Here is a 22,840-nt window from a genome sequence, read left to right as displayed (position 1 = left end):
AAGAGTCTTTATCTGTGAGTTTTATCACACCTGAATGCACAAGGCATGATGGGAAATGCAGTTTTGTCAGCTGAATGATCAGAGATATATTGTTGAAGTAAAGGTTTGTCTCAGTCGTGTATAGTTTGAGTCATTTCTCTGTCACACCTGTGACTCACTATAGACCTGATGTGATATCCATCAACTAAAGATGGCAGACAGAGGAGAGGTTTTCTGAATTATTAACCCAAAGGTCACAGGTCAGAGCAAAGGTCACAGGAGCACTTCTGAAAGAAAGAAATGTGAGCAGATTCAGCAGGTTTCAATGTCTATGAAACAATATCAGCAGTCATCCATAGTGCAGAAATTTGTCTTTTGCTTTAAAATAAAAGGGTTTTGTTTGCTATAGATGTACAAACCCAGGAAATGTGTGCTTATGCGACTCAATGGAGGCTCAGGTTTGCTTATATTTCATTTAAAAATGACTTTGTCTCAGATACTGTATTTCTTCTAAAATGACTTCTAAAAATATGTTTTTGATATCTTCTGATCACAGTTTGAGCATTGTAGTGGAGACACATCTGAAATACTGACGGTCTCCATGTCATCTCTTAAGTTATAATACAAATTATTTTCATTATTAACTCACTGCAATATTAAAAATGTAACCCATACATATATATTAAATGTGAAAATATATATGTTGATTATGAAGATTAAAACTAAATATATTTTAAAATGTATTTCAACGGCAAACAAATACATTTTTAATTTTACAACTCATACGGCAAGAAATGTATTCTTGGCCAAAATATATTTTAATATGCTGAAAACAATCTTATTATATTTTTGCAGTTGAAAATATATTTAATTTTAACATTTTCAAACCTGTTATGTAACAGTTTTGTAACATAAACATACATATTTTCTTCAAATGCAATGTTAATATAAATGCGTAATTAAATTCAAATTTTACAACCCATATAGCAAAATAAATAATATTGGCCAAAATAAAAGTTTGTATAAATGCCTAAAGTATGTATAAATAAAAATGTATAAGTATATTTTTGTTGAACATAACAAAGTTTGTTACATACAAAGTTTTCTTACAATGTGACATGAATATAAATGCATTAAAATTTTATTTTTAAAAATATGTTGCGGTACTACGTATATATTGGTGAAAAATACGTTTTAAATATATTTAAAATGATATTTGAAAATACATATTTTTGCTTTATGAGAATTCAGACACATCAGTGAAGAAACACAGTTTTGTGTTTGTATTGTGTGTCTGTTTGTGTACATGTCATGGCATGTTCTCTTTTCATGGAATGGGAATGAAGGGAATTTCTAGATTCCATGTCTGGAATTCTAGCCATTCCCATAGTCCAGGATCTGTGAGTTAACATTGAACATGAAGCTGCTGTGATGTGATTGATCAGGTTATTGATCACAGTGTCTGGTGTCACACTAATGCGCTTTTCAATCGACTTTTATCAACCAAAAACTAGACACAGTATTACACACACAACACAACACAACACACAACATGATGTCTACAAAGAGAAATAAACTGTTAAAAATCATAAATGTGTCCAAATCTCTCTCTCTCTCTCTCTCTCTCTCTCTCTCTCTCTCTCTCTCTCTCTCTCTCTATCTCTCTCTCTCTCTCTCTCTTTCTGTCATTAGTAATGCAGCTCCGCCCCCGCTGCAGGAGTTTCGCTCGTCGCGTCGCGTTGCGATGCTCGTCAGTTTGAGTGGATCACGGTCACGCAACGCTGCTGCTATCGCGTCTTTTTCACACACAAACCTGTGTCCACTGTGGGATTAACGTACACGCGTGTCTCTCTCTCTATATATATATGTGTGGGAATATATCGCGTGTCTCTGTGGGAATATATCGCGTCTCTATCACTGCAGGTAAGATATTCAGTCAGACTGGATCTTTGATTCATATACAGCCGCATGCGGACCTCAACCCGAATCATGATACACAAACCGAATATCAGTTTATGGTAATGACTTTATTAAATGTCTATTTGTTCTGCGGATAGATTTAGAGGGATTTCTTTATTTCCTTCACGCGTTACAGCAGCGGTTAAACTCATTTGATGGGCGAGCACGCTGTTAAAATCTTTATGTGTCTGATGTATGAGGTAAGATTCTGCTGTCTGTTCCTTTATTATCATTTGTTTACTATAGTAACCGCAGTGCTGATGATTTTTATGACACTGCAGTTATCAGACTTTATGAGGATCTGTGATAAATGTGGTGAAATGTTATAAGTCTGTGTTCATTTACAATGAAGTTTGTATTTGAATACATGATTTCTCTGACTAGACTTTAAACATTCATTCATTCATTCATCAGTTCTGTGTTTGTTTATGAAACACTTCATGCATTTGTTCCTGTAGTTCAGTGAAAGATCTCTGCATGAGCTGCACGATATGTTGTGGGTTTGATCCCAGCACTGTAAATTACTTTCAGGATTCCCACGGGTCATGGAATTTCTGGATTGTAATGAAATCTTAAGAGGTCTATTCCAGACTTTGAATGTCAGGGAATTTTTTTGTACCAAGTCATGTAATATTTAAGGAATGTTTGTTTGTTGCTTTAAATTTGAGTTCATATTTAACAAAATGTAATCTGATTTTTACCTTGTGACATAAGGAGTACCTTTTCCAGGTCCAAGCCTCTGCTGACAACAATTTGAAGAGCTGCACTGTTTATTTATTTCACAATGATCTTTATAAACTCACAGTGTACACTGCATTATGGCTCACAGCATCCCGGACATAGATCATGGAAAATTTCAGATTTTTAGTCATGAATTTGACGGAGTGGGAACACTGTACTTTGTATTACAGCATGAATATAAATGTAATATTCATCTGCGTTAATAAAGTTGATTGCCACCAGACCTCAGCACTGTAAAAAATGCAGCATGAAGTTAAAACAACTTGCTTTTGCAAGTCAATTGAACCTACTATTTTAAGTTTTGACCTGCAATAAGTTGAAACTTATAAAAGCAAGTTGAAATAGTTCACCTTAATTATGTTAAAGTAACATTAAAATACATGTTGATTTGACATACATTAGGACTGCGATGATGCATCGTGTTTCCCATTTTAAAAATCTGTTTGAAATGGATTCTGGGGCTGCGGTTCTGTGTTTCGTGCAAAGCTTGTGCGTGTTTTGACTTCGGTGTTTTGATCAGTAGGAAGTCCTTATCAATTTAAAATCAATATGAGTTTGAGTCGTTTATAATGTGCATTTAAAAAAGCAACACTTATTCAAAATATTCTTTATTATCATGAAAAAAGCCTAAAACATTTTGAAGAACTGAGATGTAAATCTGTTTATAGACATTACCTGCAATAGCGTTTGTAATGGTTCTTTTGCTGCGACACAAATGACGTTTCTGCACAAGAGCGCCCTCTGGATGTGCCAGAATTTTACTGTAATTCATTAAAAAACACACATTTGCACGATTAATCGTCCCAGCCCTAACCAAACATTTTTAACAGTGCAGAGACGTGTAAAGACTTAAGGTTTGGTTGGTTTTGGTTGGGTTTGTTTTGGTAGGGTTTGGTCTGTTGGTTAAGTGACAGTTACTGACTCTCTGAGTTTGTGTTGAGGGTCGTCAGTCGAAACCGTCCCCCTTCCCCCTGCACCATCATTCTCCTGTGGGTTCAGCTGCTTCAGGAACAAAGACAAACCTTCTTCTGTTTTGTCTTGGATTGTGACTTGTCAAACTTGTTGCCAGTCAGTCTAACGGTTCGACACGAGCAGCATTCCTCTCGACGCTTGACCTGAGAAAAAAGTGCCATGGGCCGACACGTCAACCTGCTGTCTGTTATTCATTTGTCTTCACATAGTCGTAGAAGTAAAGAGGGACTGAAGATTTTGGCAAGTTTAAGCTAAAGTTTTTCTTACTGTGTATCTGCGTGATCTGGTGTGTGGTTTGTGAGTTTTAATGGAGTGAACTGCTAATATTCATATCACGTTTGCTCAGTGTTGTTGATGGGACATCATCAGATAAGATATGTTTCCATTAGGGATGCACCGATAGGATTTTTTTGGGCCGATACCGATTTAAACAGACAACTTCTGGTCGATGCCGATACCGATATTAAACACTTGAATACAATCCTATACAGTTGGTCTATTAGCTAGTTTATTTCTGAATCAAATATTTTTACTGAACATGGATTGGATCTAATTAACATTGAACTGACTAACAAAATAAGAGAGTTACAAATTAAGCTAAAACAAATATGATAAGACAGCCTGACAACCTTCAAAGGTGGTTTTTGCTATTCAGCATTTATTATTAACTCATTTTTTTTTTTTACATATAATGGATTTCTTTATGCAGTTAATTAATAAACAATCGGAATCGGCCTTTCTCATGCTATTGCCGATATGCCGATGGTTTCAAATTCATCAAAAATCGGCCGATAAATATCGGCAGCCGATACATCGGTGCATCACTAGTTTCCATTACAGATTTGAGTAAAAGTTTAGTGTTATTTTCTGAATGTCGACAAAAGACTTGCAAAATGATGCAGTTTCCATCAATGCGACTGAAATGTAGTTTTCTGTTGACTGATGTTTGTAGGTTAACTAATATCACATCCACCGCACTAGGCATTAAGAGTATTATCCAAACAATAATGCCAAGGAAAGTCCCTTCTTTCTTGGAGGTAATAGTAATTTTTTTTTTAAATCAGAAGAGATGTAGGAGTGTTATCCAAGCATTATTGGCAAGACAAGCCTCTTATAGTTGTGAGCAGACACGTATTGAGGTGTTTCTGGAAGGTTTTAGTTTTATTAATAGTTCATTAAGGGTAATGAAAAAAACACAGCTACTGTGTGTGGTATTACCGAAAATGATTTGCCTTTACAGAGCAGATGAAACTCAGTCTTTAGAAATAAGCGTAGGCGAGCTGTAAGTAAAAGTTCAGGTAGAAGAACATTGAACACGTTTCTAAACCACAAGTGCTCAAGTTTGCAGAAGTTTCTTTCCACAATGAGTCAGTTTGATACCTCAACTGCAGCTTTCAATACATTCCTGTAAGTATTTAAAGGCTCACTTGGTTAAAACCGGAAGTAACGCACCCTGTTTCAAAGAACACCGTGTATATAAACCTACCAGCAGCTGATCACATGTCAGGTGTTTCACATCGGTGTGGCGTGTTTGAGTTGGGTGGGAATGACAAGCCCGAGCTAATTATTCATTTGACTTCATTCACGTTACTATAACAGATCTGTCACTTATCTGTATGTGGACTTGTTGTTATTCAGATGCTGGGGAGAAAAGATTTCAGTGCTGTCAATCTGAATGATCTTAACTGTTTGGCATTACATATTTAAAACAATAACCAGCACTAATCTTGACAAAATATATATCGTTGGAAAGCTCTCAGATTGAGGTTTTCATATTTCATCACCATTTTGCAAAAATAATGATATAGTAAGTGTAATTTTCTAAAATGTAAATGACCAACAGGTGGGCCCAAGGTGTTTTTACATGTTTATTATTAAATATCCTATAAACATGAAATAATCTTAACAAACAGTATATTGTTGGAAAGCTCTACGAATATGGTTTTCATATTTGAAGGCCATTTGATGGTAGAAATTTAATATTGACAGTCATTTTGTTAAATGTCACTCACCCCAAAGGAATAAATATGAATTATTATACTGTATATTCATAATTCGTGTTATAAATCTTCAAACATCTTGACAACTTATATCACTGGAAAAATTAAAAAAGTTTTTATTAATAATAATAAGGTAGTGACAGTAATTTATTAATTTGTGATTTGTAAGTAAACCGTTGACACTTTGTTTGTAAAACCACTAAAAGTGTGACAGAAACCTCGATGTTTGTGATTTTACTTTGAAATTTGGATCAGAACTAATCGACACACATGGCCTTATTTTCATAGCATTTTGGGAGTAAAAATTTAAATTTTTATGGGGTTTTAATATAAAATATATACCTTTAATGCATTTTTTTTATTTTGTGAATAAACTCAAACTGCTATAACCATTTTTTTATTTAATATTTGAAGAGTTTCATTGCAACACAAGATAACTTGTTTTCTGGTTGTGCATTCCAATTATTATCAATTCAACTGCAGTTGGTTTGTTTTGATTTAAACCTTCATAACTTAAGAAATACAGTAAGTAGCACCATAAAACAAAATAATAACATAATAATAAACATGTTTTGACAAATTTTTTTAAAATGGATTTATCTCGTTTTGCAACGAAACTCTTCATTTACAAAACCACCAGACCAAAGAATGCCAGAGTTATATTATTTTGGAGGTGCACATCAACTTTTAACCCCCAGAAAGGGTGTAAGTTAAAGGGTTAAATGTCTTCACAGTGACACTTTGTTAAAGGTGAAAACATATCTGAGCAGCGTGCGTGTGATTTTTCTCACTGTTGAGTGGGTGAGAAGACGCAGGTAGACATTGTTGTAGTGTGAAAACTCAGCCTGGTGTAAGACACCCCTCCACATTCCAGACATTCCCACCCGTCAGGGAACGTTCCAGCAACGCCGGCATTCTCAAACGTGAGAACGCATTCTAAAGGCGATGCTCCAGACCCCGGTGATCCAGGGTCACATGGACAGAACAGAAGAGTCTCTAATTTTGGCGGCCTGGGAAAACTGATTTGCAGATGAATGGGGTTAACAATTTACTCTGATCTTATATCACACAGTCAATCAATGGCTCCTCTCTTAGCATTTCAAAGATGATTTTACATTAATAGATCATCTAAAAGAAAGTTTTTGTGTATCATCATTATGTCTTTGTATGGCTGTATTTTAGCTCCTTAACTGAAGAAAAAATGGAAGCATTTTATAATAAAAATTCACTTTATCTCTGTGTATATATCGTCAAAAGGCAAAGAAATATATTAAGATTTTATTTGAAAAGGTCCATGAACATTAGCAGTACTGCTGTTTGTCCAGTGAAGTTGGTTGATTTAATGGTTTATTGGTGGTTTTGTAGTGGATGAACTCTTTCAATGTGAATGCTGAGAGCGAGCAGGACTTAGAAAAGACAGATTTGAACCTTTTGTTTCTCGCTGCTAAGCGTGAAGTTCTTTCATCTGATTATTTGTAAGTCTCTTACACAAGCGCATATCCTTCTTAAAGGGATAGTTCACCAAAAATAAAAACTTCATCAAACGTTCATCTGATTCATTTCCTCAGTGCATGTTTTTCTAAACCTGTATGAGTTTCTTTATTCAGTTAAAGAAGATATTTTAATAAATGATGGTGAACAAGCACACAGTTGACGGTGTCACTGACTTCTATAGTGGGAAAATCAAATAAATGAGTAATTGATGACAGAATTCAAATTTTTGGATGAACTATCCCTATAAACTCAAACTCATGAAATGTGTTTTTTGCTGTTGTTTGAAAGCAAAGGGTCTGTTCTCTTATTTAATATATTTTATGTTTATATATTTAAAGAAGAGCATTTTCTGGGACGTAAATTTTCATCTTCAGAATTTAGTTAATGCAACCAAAATATCGGTATATCGCAGATATCAGTCTGAATAATCGGCTATCGTATCTGTGGGGAAAAAAATGTTATCTCTGTTTGACAGAAGTTTGCATTTGCTTTCTTGTATTTCAGTGTCATATTTTTGTTTCTTGTATGGTGCACTGTTTACTGTTTAGTAGTGTTTTTACCTAAATGTTCTAGTTTTAAATAATGAAGACTGTTGCCTTTTGTTTCCAACTTTCATCTTTTGATTCCATTAATAACATCAACATTAACTTACCAGCATAATCCTATTAACATGTTGTAGCTAGAACAATAAAAGTCTTTCTCACAGACATTTTTAAAGATGCAAATACCATCTTTTATTGTTATCGGCAAAATCACAGATGTTTTTGTCATTCAATTTTTTTGTCATTACTCGTGTGATGCTTGTGAGTTACTTTAATTTTTTTATAAATGATTAGATTAAAGATGTTTAACAGGTGGATGATAAAACTGACTATTAAAAATAAACCATCTGCATTGTTTTCTCAGGTCTGATTTCCTGACCCGCACGTTTTGATGGATCTCCGTCGACCCGTCTGCTTCCGTCCAGCAGCGATGCAGCAGTGAAGTCCGGCCGGACGGGAAGTCAGGGGTCTACGTTAAAATGTCTGCGTGTGCTGAGTTTGCAGAGCACGTGTGGAAACCGGGATCCTGTAAGAACTGCTTTTATCCTCGCAGTGCCCACGGGCAGACCGGCACCATCTGTGTCAGAAACAGTCTGCTCGTGGAGGACGAGGATGGGTTGAGCTCTCCGTCACCTTACAGCAAACCTACCATCGCCGTCAGACCCACTATGATGAACATGGACGTCACCACCACAGACATCAACATGAACATGGAGCAGGTAACTGCAGTGTTCATTCATTCATTGGATGAGGTTTTAAAGTTTATGTATTATGAAGTAAATCATTGATAATCTTCTGTGTTCGAATGAAATGTCTATAAATGTAAGATAACAGAGCGGTGCAGCTGTGCCTTCAGTTTACAGGAAACAACTGAGATACAGACACATATTTCCACTGTCTAAATTAAGATAGTAATACCACAGTCAAGGGCATAACAACATTTCTCTCACTTATTACAAAATAAACACACAGGAGAAGAATAAAATCCTAATTTCTACTTAAAGCATTACTACACTTCCATAAAAAAATCCTATTAATTTACTCACTCCCATGTCATCCAAGATGTTTATGTCAGTTTTTGTTCAGTTGAGAAGAAATTAAGTTTTTTGAGGAAAAATTCCAGGATTTTTCTCCATATAGTGGACTTTAGTGGACCTCAACAGTTTACAGTTTCAATGCAGCTTCAAGGTACTCTAAGTGATCCCAACCGAGACATAAGAGGTTTTATCTAGAAAAACCATCATTATTTTCCACAAAAAAAGTACTTTTAAACCACAACTTTCACTAGCCGTGTGACACACACCAGTGTGACCTTACGTATTATGTGATCACGTGGAAAGGTCACACATGACGTATGTGAAAACTACCGGTCCAGTGTTTACAAGTGTGGAGAAAGAGAAGTGATGAAAACTTAATTGGGGACTTTTGGAAATATTCCAAATAGGAATTTGTGGGAATTTACATGAATACATGAGTACAATTATTTGGAAATGTAGGAAAATTGATATAAACTATATCATATACAAACATTTCATTTGGTCATAAGCAGACATGCTTGCAAGGTAATGCACATTTTGAAGAATCCTGATACTTTTTATTTGATCAAAAATCCTTCAGAATCCTTCTAATATGAGCATAAGAGACTTCTTTCAAAAACATTAAAGATAGTAGTGTGTCCACACTTTTGGGTGGTACAGTAACTCTGTATAATAACAGAAAACTGGCTTACAGAATGATCATCACAGCTCATAAATGTTCAATAAAATAGTGCTAACTTACATTTAGAAATCTGATCTACTGGCTAGCTAGATTATAAACACATTTTAACAGTTAAACTATAAAACCATAGATTATATATCTCTATCAAAGTTTTATCATCAAAACGTACTTATCTTGATGTAGTTCTCAAATAAGTAAGTGTGGCTTCTGCGGTAGTCAAATTGAAATGGAGGGGAATCACCCATAAGTGATATATATAGAGGATTTTTTAGTTTCAGGGTGCGTGTGTGTGGTTATTTTTCGACACTACTTTTTTAATGATCTTACCTAAATGTTTTCTCAGTCAGTGTATTTGTCTTTACAAAGTTATTATGTTGTTGCACACTAGCTAACACACAGCACAAGGAGGTTTTAAAAATCTTTATCTAATTTATGTGCGATGTGAATACATGCAAAGATGGACATTTTGACATTATTTTGTGTGCAAGATTCAAGAAATGATCTAATTTCCAGTTTATTCCTATTAATTCCCATGGAAATTGGTTTCTCTAGATGAGACCCTTATGGCTCGGTTGGGATCACTTCGAGCCCTTTGAAGCTGCATTAAAACTAAACTGTTGAGGTCCATTAAAGTCAAAAAAATGTATTCTTCTTTTAAATTGATGCATGTCCGAGACCTAATAGTTTATTCTAAAGCAAAACCTGACACACCTTAACTCTTCATTTTAATGCATGGTGTGTGTGGGTGTGTTGTTTTTGTTGTGTGCAGTCTGGTTTTTCTTGGTGATTCATTGATTCGCATAAAAAAAGTAAAACTCTGATTTATGTTTTTGTCAGCATTTTGTTGAATTATTTCTTAATGTATTATTTGTTCTGTGCTTTAGGCCGGTCAGATCAGCTCTGTGGGATTAAAGAAAGATGTGCATTCAGCTCCTCTGTACATTGATGGTAACGGATGCCACAGGACTCTGTTTCTTCAGAACAACATCTCTGGGAAGAAGGAATTTTCCAGCAACTTCTCCTCAAACCTTTCACCCACAGGTTTCTCCAGAGACTGCATGATTATCAGTGACATATGTGTGGGTCAAGAAGACGGCCGTTTGAGAGGGAACGGTGACCTCTGCAGACCGCAGACCAAAACAATCCACAGCACTTATGAAAATGGAGATCCACATCTTCACACCGCAACCCAAAGAAACCTGTCGGCAGAAAGCAGTGATGGAGTTCATCTCAGGTCATCTGTGGAGGAGAGTCGAGCACCTCGGGGAATTGTTGTGGATTCTGAAACCGCACCGGGGAATGGACTCGACAAAACCTCTCAACAGACAACGAGTACCTCACCATCTCCTACAAGAACTCCAGACTCTCGTCGTGAAAGCCTGTCGGATCTGTGCTCCAATCGTAGCAGCATGGATTCATTAACTGGACTCCCGAGCCCTCAGAACTCTCCGGGTTCTGGCAGCGCTCTACCGAACGGACTCGGTGAGCCCATCTATGCCGAGAGCACCAAGAGGAAGCGACGACCACCGGAAGATGAAAAGACTCGAAGGTCTCCATTGGAGATCTGTGAAAATCAGCGGGCAACTATCACGGTCATGGCCGCTCACACAGAAGAAAACAACTGCACGTTTTACTTAAGTAGCCCGGATTCTGCCGTGAGCACTCAGTGGACACATTTCAGTCCCGCTGCACCTAAAGATCCATCCGATCCCGCATTCACATGGCCAAATACTGCTGACATCACAGATACAAGCTCCACCCCTTCCTCCCAACCAAAGTCACAGTCTAGTCCCGCAGTGCCACCTAAGATCAACACGCGTTCACCCAGACTCGGTACCTCTAGTCTCTCGTTAGTACCTTTACCCGAACTTAGTTTCCGTGCGGTTCTGCCTCCGAAAGAGATCACCTGTGTCTCCTCCCAGGGAGATGCCCAACTGGATCGGAAACCAAAGTCCCTCAGCAGCAGGAGTCTGGAGGGTCGTATCGATGAGGTAGACGAGGAGGTTGAGCCTGAAGAAAGGACGTCTCGGAGAACAGAGTCTGGCGGTAGATTGGGCGACTCCTTCAATGGCCCTGCTGTTTGGGAGCGTCGCTCAAGAGAATGGAGCCCTGCGGAGATGAGCGAGGGCAGGACGACACCAGGCACTGATAACAACAAAAGCTCTAGTCAGACACAGACTGGCATCCCAGCGGAGGATCCCAGAGCCAACGAGACTGCGCTGACCCCAATCGTGTCAACATCGTCTTCTCTCGTCCTCTCCAACGAGCTCAATGCTGAAAGATCCACCGGTCGAGATTCTGTGCCTCCTCCACCTCCTCCAAAAAAACACCACCGGTGAGATTGACCTCTACAGTATTTACACACACTTTTACAACATCAGCAGGATCTTAGATGCTGTTGTTCAACATTAGTCCAGTGCTGCTTTATATCAAAGAATAGATCTGATTTATAATGATTTTAGTTTTAGTTGAGTTAAATATTTGTTGTTCATGGTGATTTGTTTATAAAGGTGTTCGTATACATCAGTGTTTGTCACTGTCAGTGGTGATTATTTTTAACGTCAGATTATTTTGACTGAATTAAGATTGATTGAATTGTAAATAATCAGAAGGTTATGGCTGGATTTTTAGTAATCTGTCTGAAATCTTGACTCTGAACTTTGTGCTTGTGTTGAGTTGTGTTAAGATTTGTTATTGTTTGGTTTTATTCAGACAGTATTGTGTGTAAGTGTATAAGCTGTGGATCTATTCAACATGACTGTGTTTATCTGTCTGTCTGATGTACTGTCAGTACTCTTAGTTTCTTTAGTACCGTTGGATTAATGGCACAATGGAAGTTTGTTTGTTTGTTTTATAGGGCTGGCAAAAATATTGAATCTCAGATTTTAATTGTTCTTCAATGCAACAAAAAAATATAGATTCGTGAAATGTAAAAGTGTGTGCTTTACTTTAGAGTACCCTATGACCTGGGGCAAGTGTGAATGATGCTCGGACACTTGCGGCACCGTCATGAAAGTTTATGTGTAAATATTTAAATATTCAAGCAAAAAAGATGTGAAGCAGATCTTAATTTGTTATTCCCACATCTCAAGGCTTCAGACAGCACGCATATAATGTATTCATGTCTCCTTTCACTAAATAATACATATTAACAGAGAAAAGCATGTCTAACAGTATATTGCATCTGTGCATTACATGTAGTTCTTAAAGTGACAGCACATCAAATAAATGCCATGTCTTTAAAACAAAATTCTTTAATGAAATATTGATGATCAAAATTGGTTTGAATCGAATCGAATCAAATCCATATATAAAATGATTCAAATCACGAATCGCCAAATTGGTTGCAATACCAAGCTCTAGTGTTTTATGTGATTATCTAGGATAGATTTACACACACAGGGCCCTATTTTAACGATCTTAGCGCATTGTCTAAAGCCCACGGTATAAACAGACGTGTCCAAATCCACTTTTGCTAATTTAACGATGGGAAAAATGGTTTGAGTGCCAAACGCAGAGTATAAAATGAATATTCTGGTAATGAGTAATGGGTGACGTGCAATAAACAAATGTCAGTCTCAGCTCTCATCCCCTTTAAAAGCCAGTTCACTTGCGCTATACTGATTTCATATTTAGATGGTGAAATTTGTAAACAGAAAAACTAAGCGGAGGAAGAAAACCATCAGTTTAAGATTAATGTTAAAAAGTTGTGTTGATTTTATTTGTGTTGAAATAGTTTTTTCAGTTTTCTTTTAGTCTTGAAAGTAAAAATAGCAGGCTTTTAATTGCTGTAAATGTATGGACAGCCTACATGATCAGTGTAATCTCAAATAATCATTTATTTTGAGGTTTTTACTCAAGAAATACTTTATTTGTAACCAAGAGAAAATAAAGAATTTACAAACGTGTGGAGAGCGTTTAGCACTCGGACAACGCCATAAGTTCTCATATCATACAAACAAGTACAAAGTCATCATATACAATAAATCCGTGGGGTAGCATTAAAAAAAAAAAAAACGTTTCAAAATAGATGCAATATTTGCATTTGTTTAAAGCAAAGCATTTATTTACTTACCAGGCTACAGGTGAAGCAGATCTTTACGCCTTCTAACGTCTCATAATTGATCCACATTTATGTCCAAGAGACTCAATAATAATCTTTTACATTTTAATCCTTAATTTTTCATATTTAAAAACGTTTGTGTACTGTTGCACATCCATGTGTGTGATAAGCAAACACGCATTGTTGTCCCGTTTATAAGCTCATATTTCTCGCTCATTAAATAACAAAAACAATATTGCGCCACTGACTTTAGACTTTAGGGTAGGTTTTATTTGGTCAATGGCGTAGTCTATTTTAGTTCAAAATAGCAATGTGCCAATAATGCGCCTGAACACACCTCGTTTTCAGACCAGAACGCCCATGGGCACAAAATTGGGCGCAAATGCATTTACTATTTAAACGACGTGCCGCTAAACGTGAAAAAGATAATTGCGCCAGATTGAAAGACACTTGCATTGTGCTGGGTGTATGACAGAGCCCACACACATACAGACACACACACACACACGCTGGCATATTTGTGTCTCTCATGAGTTTATCTGCTGAAGGTATTGAGATGTGTTGGTCATGATATGAGCTAAAACTAAAGGTGTTAGTTTATCTTTACATCAACCCTCTCTGTTCTTCAGAGCTCTTCTAAGGTTTTTATTTATTCGTGTTTGAGTGACTCAAACAGAAAGCAGAGGTACATGATCGCATTAAAATAAATCTCACAGACGTGTTAGCACTTTAAATACATCAGATCATTTCCGTCTGATGCTTGTCTGTGAAGGGTCAAAAGATTTAGGGATTCAGGAGTTTGTTTCTGAGGATCTCTTTAGATGTTTTAAGGTAGGATGGTTTGATACGATCGGTCTCGTGTGTTGTTTTGACATCTGCTGTTTTTACAGTCAACAGCAACAATGTGAATTGAACTCGGATGTTTGTTTGTCAAACATGAGCGAGATGATGAGAGATGATGTTGAAATATTTCCTTCTAATTGTATGCACATCGTCTGAATAAAAATAAATCTCCAGTATCTCTGACACCCTTCATAAATTGACCAGTTGGTAGTTTGTTTTAAACTATAAATATAGGTAATGAATCTAGACACAGTTAAACTGTTGGTTAAACACTGGTTTGCATATTCAAATTCATTCTCTTCAGAGCGCTGCTGTTAACCAAATCTAAATGAAAGATATAAATGTGTGTATATGAGGAAAGGTTGGGTGTCCGAGCGTGTACTAACTCGTCCTGTGATAGTTCATCTCTTCTGGGTTATTTTGTGTTTTCTTTCACCCAGAAACTAAAAGAGGCTTTACTGAGTTTCCATAACAAATAACACAAGTTTACTGTAGTAACGGCCGGTGAACCCTTTAAACCGTCAGTCAAGTATCTCATTCAGGACAGAGCTTTCTGTTTTTCAGGCAGTTTATATTAATGGTCTTTTATTCTTTTATTATATTAATATGTTGCTCTACTTTAGGTTTGTAGTTGTTGTTTTGTATTTGCATGTAGGTAAATTCGGTCCTGTTGAATAGCAGTTATTTCCGGTGGATGTAAATGGTTGTCAGTGTTTCAATCCCCCTGAGGAAGAGAAGTCATGAAAGAGAACTTTTCCACCAATGAATCATTAAAGAACCAGATGGTCCACAAATCTGCTTTACCATCAGAATAAATATAAAGTTTCATTAGTTTAGAAATTAATCTATTGATAGAAATGTTACTAGTAGAACATACTCAAGATTATTGAGTCAGTTCAGTTAAAGTGTCCAGGTGTGATAATGATTACTGTGAGCATCCGTCTAGAGCATCTGTCCGATGATGAAGACCTCAGGCGTTTGTTTCCAGTCCTCAGGACACAACCCCTGATTCTTCTGCAGTCTCAGTTTAAAGAGGAACTGAGCTCGAGTCAGTGTCAGATCTGATATTTTAATATTGGTCTGTATCGCTGCTGTTTAGAGCTTTGCTTTGGTAAAACTCAACACGCACAGATAAAACCTCATGAAAGCTGATAGATCGTCTGATGTTTCTTCAGTCCAGTACTCAGGTAGGTGATCGATACTCTCAGATCTTTGTGGTTCACACGTGTCGTTCTGTAGACTGTGTTCAGAATATAAATATGCAGAACGTGAGGTGGCGTTCATTTGGTCATGGACACACTGGGATCATTTGTCTTGCTGTGTTTTTTTTTGTGCAAGTTAAATGGCCGTTGGTTCTTTACACACACGTGGCTGTATGATCTAATGAGTATGTCTGATAAGTCTGAAGGTTCTGTTCTAAACAAAGCTTCTTGTTTGGAATGTCTGAGTCTTGTGACTTTGTACTGAAATGGATTATTTTGTCTTGTAAAAGGATGAAATCTTACAGATCCTTTGAAAGAGTTTTAGACTTTTGACCAGGCCAAAACTCAACATCAGTACATTTGTAGAACTGCCCAGATTGGTACAGTGAGTGCTGCTTACTGTGGTGCTGAATTATAAATAGATCTGTGAGAGTGTTTGTGCAGAAAGGCTGAAGTTCTGATCTAAGATCAGTGAAGTGATGATGACAGAGTTAAACAGCAGAATATTAAATCAGTCAAACTTATATTCAGAGCTGCTGAACTCACTCCAGATCTAACACACCAGATCCCACTCCTGATCGAACACACCAGATCCAGATCTCCAGATCTAACACACCAGATCTCACTCCAGATCGAACACATCAGATCCAGATCTCCAGATCTAACACACCAGATCTCACACCAGATCTCACTCCAGATCGAACACACCAGATCTCACTCCTGATCAAACACACCAGAACTCACTCCAGATCTAGTGCACCAGATCTCACTCCAGATCTAACACACCAGAACGAGCACACCAGATAAAGCACAATAGATCTTACTCTATGTTCTGTTGTGTTGTAGATGTTGTGTTAAATTTTGCCTTATAATCCACAGACACACACATTCTAAATGCACTGCTTTCACACTTCATACAGGAAATGCTCTTTGTTCTGCTTTTAGAGACACCACAGAAAGTGTGTGTGTGTGTTATAGATATTGAACTTGTGTTGCTGATGATGTGTTGTTGTTTCTGGTTGTTTAGGTTGTGTAATCGTTTGAGTGGCAGTAATATGGACGTGGAGCGTCTCAGTCAGCCGGGTTCAGTGGAGAATCTGAGTGAATCACTGCGAGCTCTTAACTGCTGTACTAATACATCTACAGACAGTCTACATGTGCTGACAGACACAGGTGAGTTTACATTCACACACATTCATCATCACTACTGGAGTGTTTAATAGTGAGTTCTCAAAAGTGTATTTGTCTAAAAACTGAGTGGAACTTCTGTTACTGATAATGAGAACCCACAGAGAGGAAATACAGACGAGATCTCACACAGGACAGGACACATACAAAAAACCAGACAGAAATAAAGAGACGGCCTTTAGTTATCAGTACCTTCAGTTTCCCAACGCCAGAATCTCCTACACACCTGTGATGTCACAATGTAGTTGTAGGGCTTTCCCATAATGCAACACAGAGATAATAATGGATAAAGAGAGGAAATGAGAGTTTGTGTGGTTTATAACCGGGCGTCTTTTTCCATGTGAAAGCATTCATCTTCATCTTCAGGCCTTCATTACAGCGTTATCAAACACAACATTTACTGACAAACACAACAAATCTTTTTATATTGCTTCTGGACTTGATAATGAATGCAGGTATTTAAGACTGTGTTTGAAATGACATAACATCATATTCATATTACTTCTGCAACATAAAAATGGGGTCTGAATGTTAGTAGCTTTAGATCATATATCTCTGATTTATCATTCATATATATGAACACACACACACACACCTTCTGACCTTGTTGGACTCTTAAACAAGGCGTTAACCGTTAAATAGTAACCAAAGCACACGCGCGCACACACAATGTAGTAGTTACTGTTTTATTATTTGTTGTACATTAACAGCAGCAGAATGTTAATGATATTGATTTTGATATAAGAAATAATTTTTTCTCCTCTCTCTCTTTCTCTCTCAATCTCTTGTGATGTTATCAGACTCCACCCTTCGTTCTTGCTCCTCCCCTTTTTCCAGCAGCCCATTGGCCTCTGCTCCGGCATCACCACAGCCTGACGTGTTTCACTGTAACCGTCTCATTCATCAGCTCCAGCCTCCTCCATTACCACAGAAGAAGCTGGTGAACCGTACAGCCTCGGCTCCCAGCCAATCCGGAGTCAAACCGCTGGTGCGCGCCAGGCCACGCCTCCCGTTCGGCGGCTCGGAAACTAACGTGAGTGACCCGGATGCCGACGGCCGCCCGTCCGGTCCCCTGCGCTCATCCGACGAGTCTCCGGAGCGTCGGCCGCCCCTGCGCTCTCGGACCCTGGACGATCCTCAGTTCAGAGGTCAGGGACGACTGGGGATTCACGGTCGAGGGAGTGTCGCATCCAGCTCGTCGCCACAGCTCAACTCGCTGCTGACGCAGGCGTCCGGCGTGACCCCGGTTACAGGGTCGACCCTGCAGCTTCAGACGCTACTCAGTAACATGGACGGCCGAGAGGGGATCTACTCCAAACTGGGCGGCCTGTACGCGGAGTCGCTGCGGCGTCTGGCGTTAAAGTGCGAGGAACATTTCACCAGCAGTCAGAGGAATCCGCTCCGATTTGACGAGAGTAACTGGTCCCTGTTTAAACTGACCTGTAACAAACCCAGCTGTCTGTCTGGAGACGCCGTTTACTACTCAGCCTCCTGCGCTTCAGACCCTCGTAACACATATGCTGTGAAGGTGAGAAATCGTATTTTTGTTCACATGCATTAATTCTTATGTTTTGCAACATATAAACATATATTTTCAAATTCAGAAATGTATTTAATATATCTTTAAAACATATTTTGGCCAGAGTAATGCATTTTTTTGCTGTATTGGACATGTTTTACCAAAGTAACTTGAGATGTCTGATAAATCCCATCATGTAAGCAACAGTGATTACAAGGTTTTATTTTTGGGCTACGGTTAGATGTCAATTGAGAGCTTAAATTTGGCCTCGTTTTAGCCTAGATGTGGGCTGTGTTTGGAGGGCTATTAGATGTCTTTTAAACCCAAAATTGCTTGCTGGAGTATCTCTGGAGTTCTCAGATTTCCTGCAGAAAAACCTGAGGTGCAGATCAGAAAATTAAAGGAAAAGTTCACCCAAATTTATCATTTACTCTCATGTTGCTACTAACCCGTATAAATGTTTTTGTTTTCATGAACACAAAGGAAGATAGTTTGAGGATGTTTGTAATCAAACCGTTTATGAGCCCCATTCACTTCCATAGTATTGTCTTTTCCTACTATAGAAGTGAATGGGGCTCACCAGTGGTTTGGTTACAAACATTCCTCAATATATTTTCCTTTATGTTCATCAGAACAAAGACAATATAAGAATAAATGACAGATTTGGGTCAACTATCCTTTTAACAATCAGGGTTCCCATGGAAATTTCTGGAATATCATGGAATTTTAAAGGTTTATTCCAGATATTGAAAGTCAGGGAATTGTATATCTTTTTGTTGAAGTTGTGGAATATCAGGAATTTTCTTTGTTGTCATAAATTTTGAGTGTCCATTTATCAAAATGTAATCAGCTTGTTAGGTCATGGCGTAAGGAATTGCGTTTCCGTGTCCAATGCCAAGCCTCCACTGATTTTAAAGTGAGACGTGTGTTAGAATAAGTTCGTGAGAACTGCCGTCTGTGTCTCCTGCATTTATCAAGCTCAGATTTCTTACTGTCTAACAGACAAACAGACAAAAGAAGAGAAAGCGAGAGAGTCATTGTGTTGATTCGCTGCAGGGCTTCAGCTGCACTAAACGCAGAGTCTGCAGTTATCATCTGTGACCTCTGACCCCTAGAGTTACTACAGATGGGTTCTGAACACAAGAGATCAACTGTCTTCAGATCTGTTAATAAATCAAGAATCGCAGTGATCGAATCCTCACATGATGTGACCTTTACCTGCCGGACCGAACCGTCACAGAGCTGTGTGTTATTAATCACTTATACATTTCTGACTGATGATGATTGTTTCTCTGTCTGATTATAGATCTGTAAAGGTCAGACGTCTGACAGTAGACAGGCTCATCTCTACGGTCTGTCCGTTCAGCAGAACATCCCTCCTCACTTCAATCTGCAGCAGGAATGCGGACATTTCATCGCATGCGTGCCACAGAGCATGTTACCCAGCGAGCGAAGTCCGTCAGGGAGCCCGGGGCCGAGCGAGCAGGAGCGGGTGGTGGTGATCACGCGGGAGGTTCCCCATCAGAGCGCTGCCGATTTCGTCAAAGAGTGGGAATCTTTCCACCGGGCGCAGCCGGAGGTTTACGAGCGCCGAGTTTGTTTCTTGCTGTTGCAGTTGTGCACGGGGTTGGAGCACGTCAAAGCGCACGGCGTCACCCACCGAGACCTCTGCCTCGAAAATCTGCTCCTGGTGCAACACCGGCGCTCCGCAGACGGTTCACTGCCAGACCCGCAGCAGCAGTGCCTGCCGCGGCTCCTCATCGGCGGTTTCGCTAAAGCCAAGCAGCGCAGCTCGGACGACGTCGCGGTCCGCTCCGACCCTCGACTCAAACGGGACCAAGCCCGTCTGGCGCCCGAGATCGTCTCTGCCGCCCAGTACAGGAAATTCGACGAGTTTCAGACCGGCATTCTGATATACGAGCTGTTGCATCAGCGCAACCCGTTCGAGGTGACGCCGGCGCTGCGACAGCAGGAATACAAATGCGAAGATTTACCGTCCGTCCCGGGCGCCTCCATTTACTCGGGTGGGCTTCAGAGACTCGCTCATCTGCTGCTGGAGCCCGACCCCGGCAGACGGATCCACGTCCAGGACGCCAAACGTGTCCTGCAGAGCTTGTTGTGGGGTCCGCGTCGAGATCTGTTGGAGCAGCCGTGGCTGTACGGAGGAGGATCGCAGCGCGCAGTCGATCAGCCCAGACACGAGGCCCTGTTAAACTGGCTGGACGTGAAGCGAGCGCTCCTCATGATGAAATTTGCTGAACGATCGCTGGAGCCCGAGCGTAACGCCGAGCTGGAGGACTGGCTGTGCTGTCAGTATTTCTCTACGGCCAACCCAAAATCACTGTGTCAAACGGCCGAACTGCTGTACAATCTCAAGTTCTTGCACTAAAGTGCGTCTGCGTGTGTGTGTGAATGTTACGAACAACAAAAACAAAGAAAACCCTGCCGGTAAACGCATGATGTCCGTTACCACATGAACCTTAAATTATACTTATTAGAGAAGTTGTCTGGATCAATAAACTGTCTGACCTGAATGCTCAAGCGTGTGTTCAGAGGATGAAAACAAACAAAGGATTTGCAGAATTCATTCAAAACTTTGAGACTTTACAGATCAGTATGAGAAGTGATGGTGTTTGATTTAATGTTTGTGTCTTTATCACTGTAAGAGAGTTTGTTTTTACATTCCACTGTTTGATTTGTTGAGATGTCAACAAGTGAATTTCATCTCCGTGTTTTTTCTTTCTGGGTGAATCTCATGAAGATAAGTTCAGTTCAGATTTTACCTAAAAATCTGATAAACCTATCTATATAGGCAAACATATAAATAAACATTTACCAAAACTTCTCATTAAGAGAATTCAATTGTAAATGACGTGTTTATTTATGTCACAATGCTCAAAGTCTTCTTAAAAAGGTTAATTCTGATTTGTTCTCATGATGTTTTTTGATTAAATCTGATCTGGACTGTTTTTGGTGAGATTGCTTCAGTAGCAGTTCCAGTATTTGATGTTTGTGTTGTAATACTGTACAGATATCAGCACTGTGATGACAGCGTCTGTTTTCTCTTAACTTATATTCATCACTAACTGCTTGTGCTGTATTCACGTGAAACCACCGTCCTCAGGGCATCTGTGACCGTTTGAAGAGGTGCTTGATCAAATCTGACCTTTCATCTTCATCTCATAGATTTGAGCTTCTGCAGCTGATGTGTGTGTGTGTGTGTGTTGTGTGTCTCTGGTGTGTGTGTGTGTTGTGTGTCTCTGGTGTGTGTGTGTGTGTGTGTGTGTGTGTGTGTGTGTGTGTGTGTGTGTGTGTGTGTGTGTGTGTGTGTGTGTGTGTGTGTGTGTGTGTGTGTGTGTGTGTGTGTGTTGTGTGTCTCTGGTGTGTGTCTCTGGTGTGTGTCTCTGGTGTGTGTGTTGTGTGTCTCTGGTGTGTGTGTGTGTGTGTGTGTGTTGTGTGTCTCTGGTGTGTGTGTGTGTGTGTGTGTGTGTGTGTGTGTGTGTGTGTGTGTGTGTGTGTGTCGTCAGATGTTTGCTGACGCTGCAGTATTGAGACGCAGTGGGTGTGGAGCTGCGTCCTCATAAAACAGCTGGTGTAAAATCCGAGATCTTGTCTTCCTCCTGCACACGAGGCTTTGATTAAATCTTGTGTTTGATGTTTGTATGGAGATGTGAAAGCGTTTCTGAGACTCCTGCTGCAATATTTCTGTCTCACACTGTTTCTGCACAACATAAAGGAAACGTGATGCTCACTTCTTCATGTTTTATGTTACATGTTTACTTTTTGAGTGCCTTTGTGTGATGTGTTTTGAGGTTTAGCCTGATCGTAAATTTCATGATCAAACATTTCAAGTGTAATGAGATTGTGAGACTGGAATTTCATTGCGTTCAATCACATTATATCTTAAAATTGAGTTTTTAGAAGCAGACCGTGTGACCCAGAGAAATCTCAGTTTGTTTATAAGCATATTTTTATGTCTGATTTCATTTTACAGCAGCAGCTTTTTGTTTTAATTGAAATGAACAACTTGACAAATAAAATCATTCAGCGCTGTAATGTCTGTTTAAATAACCGTCTTCATCTTCAAATAAAATATCAAATATTTTCACATATTACTGAAATTCTCCAAAGGTTTTTTGTGCGACAGATAACTTCACAATGCTGTCTTGACAAGAGGAGTTTAAGTGATGTTTTACCCTGGGTGTATTATATTTATATATATACGACATCTGAATGAATGGTTTGACTTTTAAAGCTGATCAAAGTCCACAACCCATGAGACCTGTGGCACCTAATAAAGACAGATCAACTGTTTAAAGCACTAAAGATTTACTGTGGTACTCGAGGTCTTCCCCTCTATAAAGAGAAACACATTTGGAGTCTTGGACAGAAAGCTACTTAATGAAAGTTCCTCAAAGTCCTCCAATGGGCTTCTTTCACCAATAGAAATGTCATGTCTTATTGGTTTCCCCAAATCTGCCTGGTGATTCTAGAAACTCCTTTACACACAGAGGGAGAAAGAGAGAGTCTCAATCTCAGATTTGCATTCCACCTTCATCCTCAGACTGAAACGCTCCGATCGGCTCTTTTGTCATAGGTGGAATGTGTTGCCATGGAAC

At 39.0% G+C, this 22,840-nt stretch overlaps 1 protein-coding gene across 2 annotated transcripts; it reads left to right on the top strand.

Moving 5' to 3' along the window:
* The first annotated feature begins 1,714 nt into the window (after positions 1 to 1,714).
* Positions 1,715 to 21,667, top strand: LOC135721398 (inactive tyrosine-protein kinase PRAG1). Of its 2 annotated transcripts, none has more exons than XM_065243599.2 (6): positions 1,715 to 1,902; positions 8,052 to 8,406; positions 10,291 to 11,741; positions 16,542 to 16,687; positions 17,503 to 18,230; positions 19,528 to 21,667. In XM_065243599.2, the coding sequence occupies exons 2-6, from the start codon at positions 8,167 to 8,169 to the stop codon at positions 20,608 to 20,610; spliced, it is 3,648 nt and encodes a 1,215-aa protein (XP_065099671.1). In that variant the 5' UTR covers positions 1,715 to 1,902; positions 8,052 to 8,166; the 3' UTR covers positions 20,611 to 21,667. The 2 variants fall into 2 exon arrangements, with proteins under 2 accessions (XP_065099671.1, XP_065099672.1); XM_065243600.2 differs by lacking the exon at positions 1,715 to 1,902 and adding an exon at positions 1,979 to 2,138.
* The last annotated feature ends 1,173 nt before the right edge of the window (positions 21,668 to 22,840 follow it).

The sequence above is a fragment of the Paramisgurnus dabryanus genome, chromosome 18 (genome assembly GCF_030506205.2).
Source record: "Paramisgurnus dabryanus chromosome 18, PD_genome_1.1, whole genome shotgun sequence".
Lineage (NCBI taxonomy): Eukaryota > Metazoa > Chordata > Actinopteri > Cypriniformes > Cobitidae > Paramisgurnus > Paramisgurnus dabryanus.
Note: the sequence above shows the minus strand (reverse complement) of the source record. Positions and strands in the feature narration are given on the sequence as shown.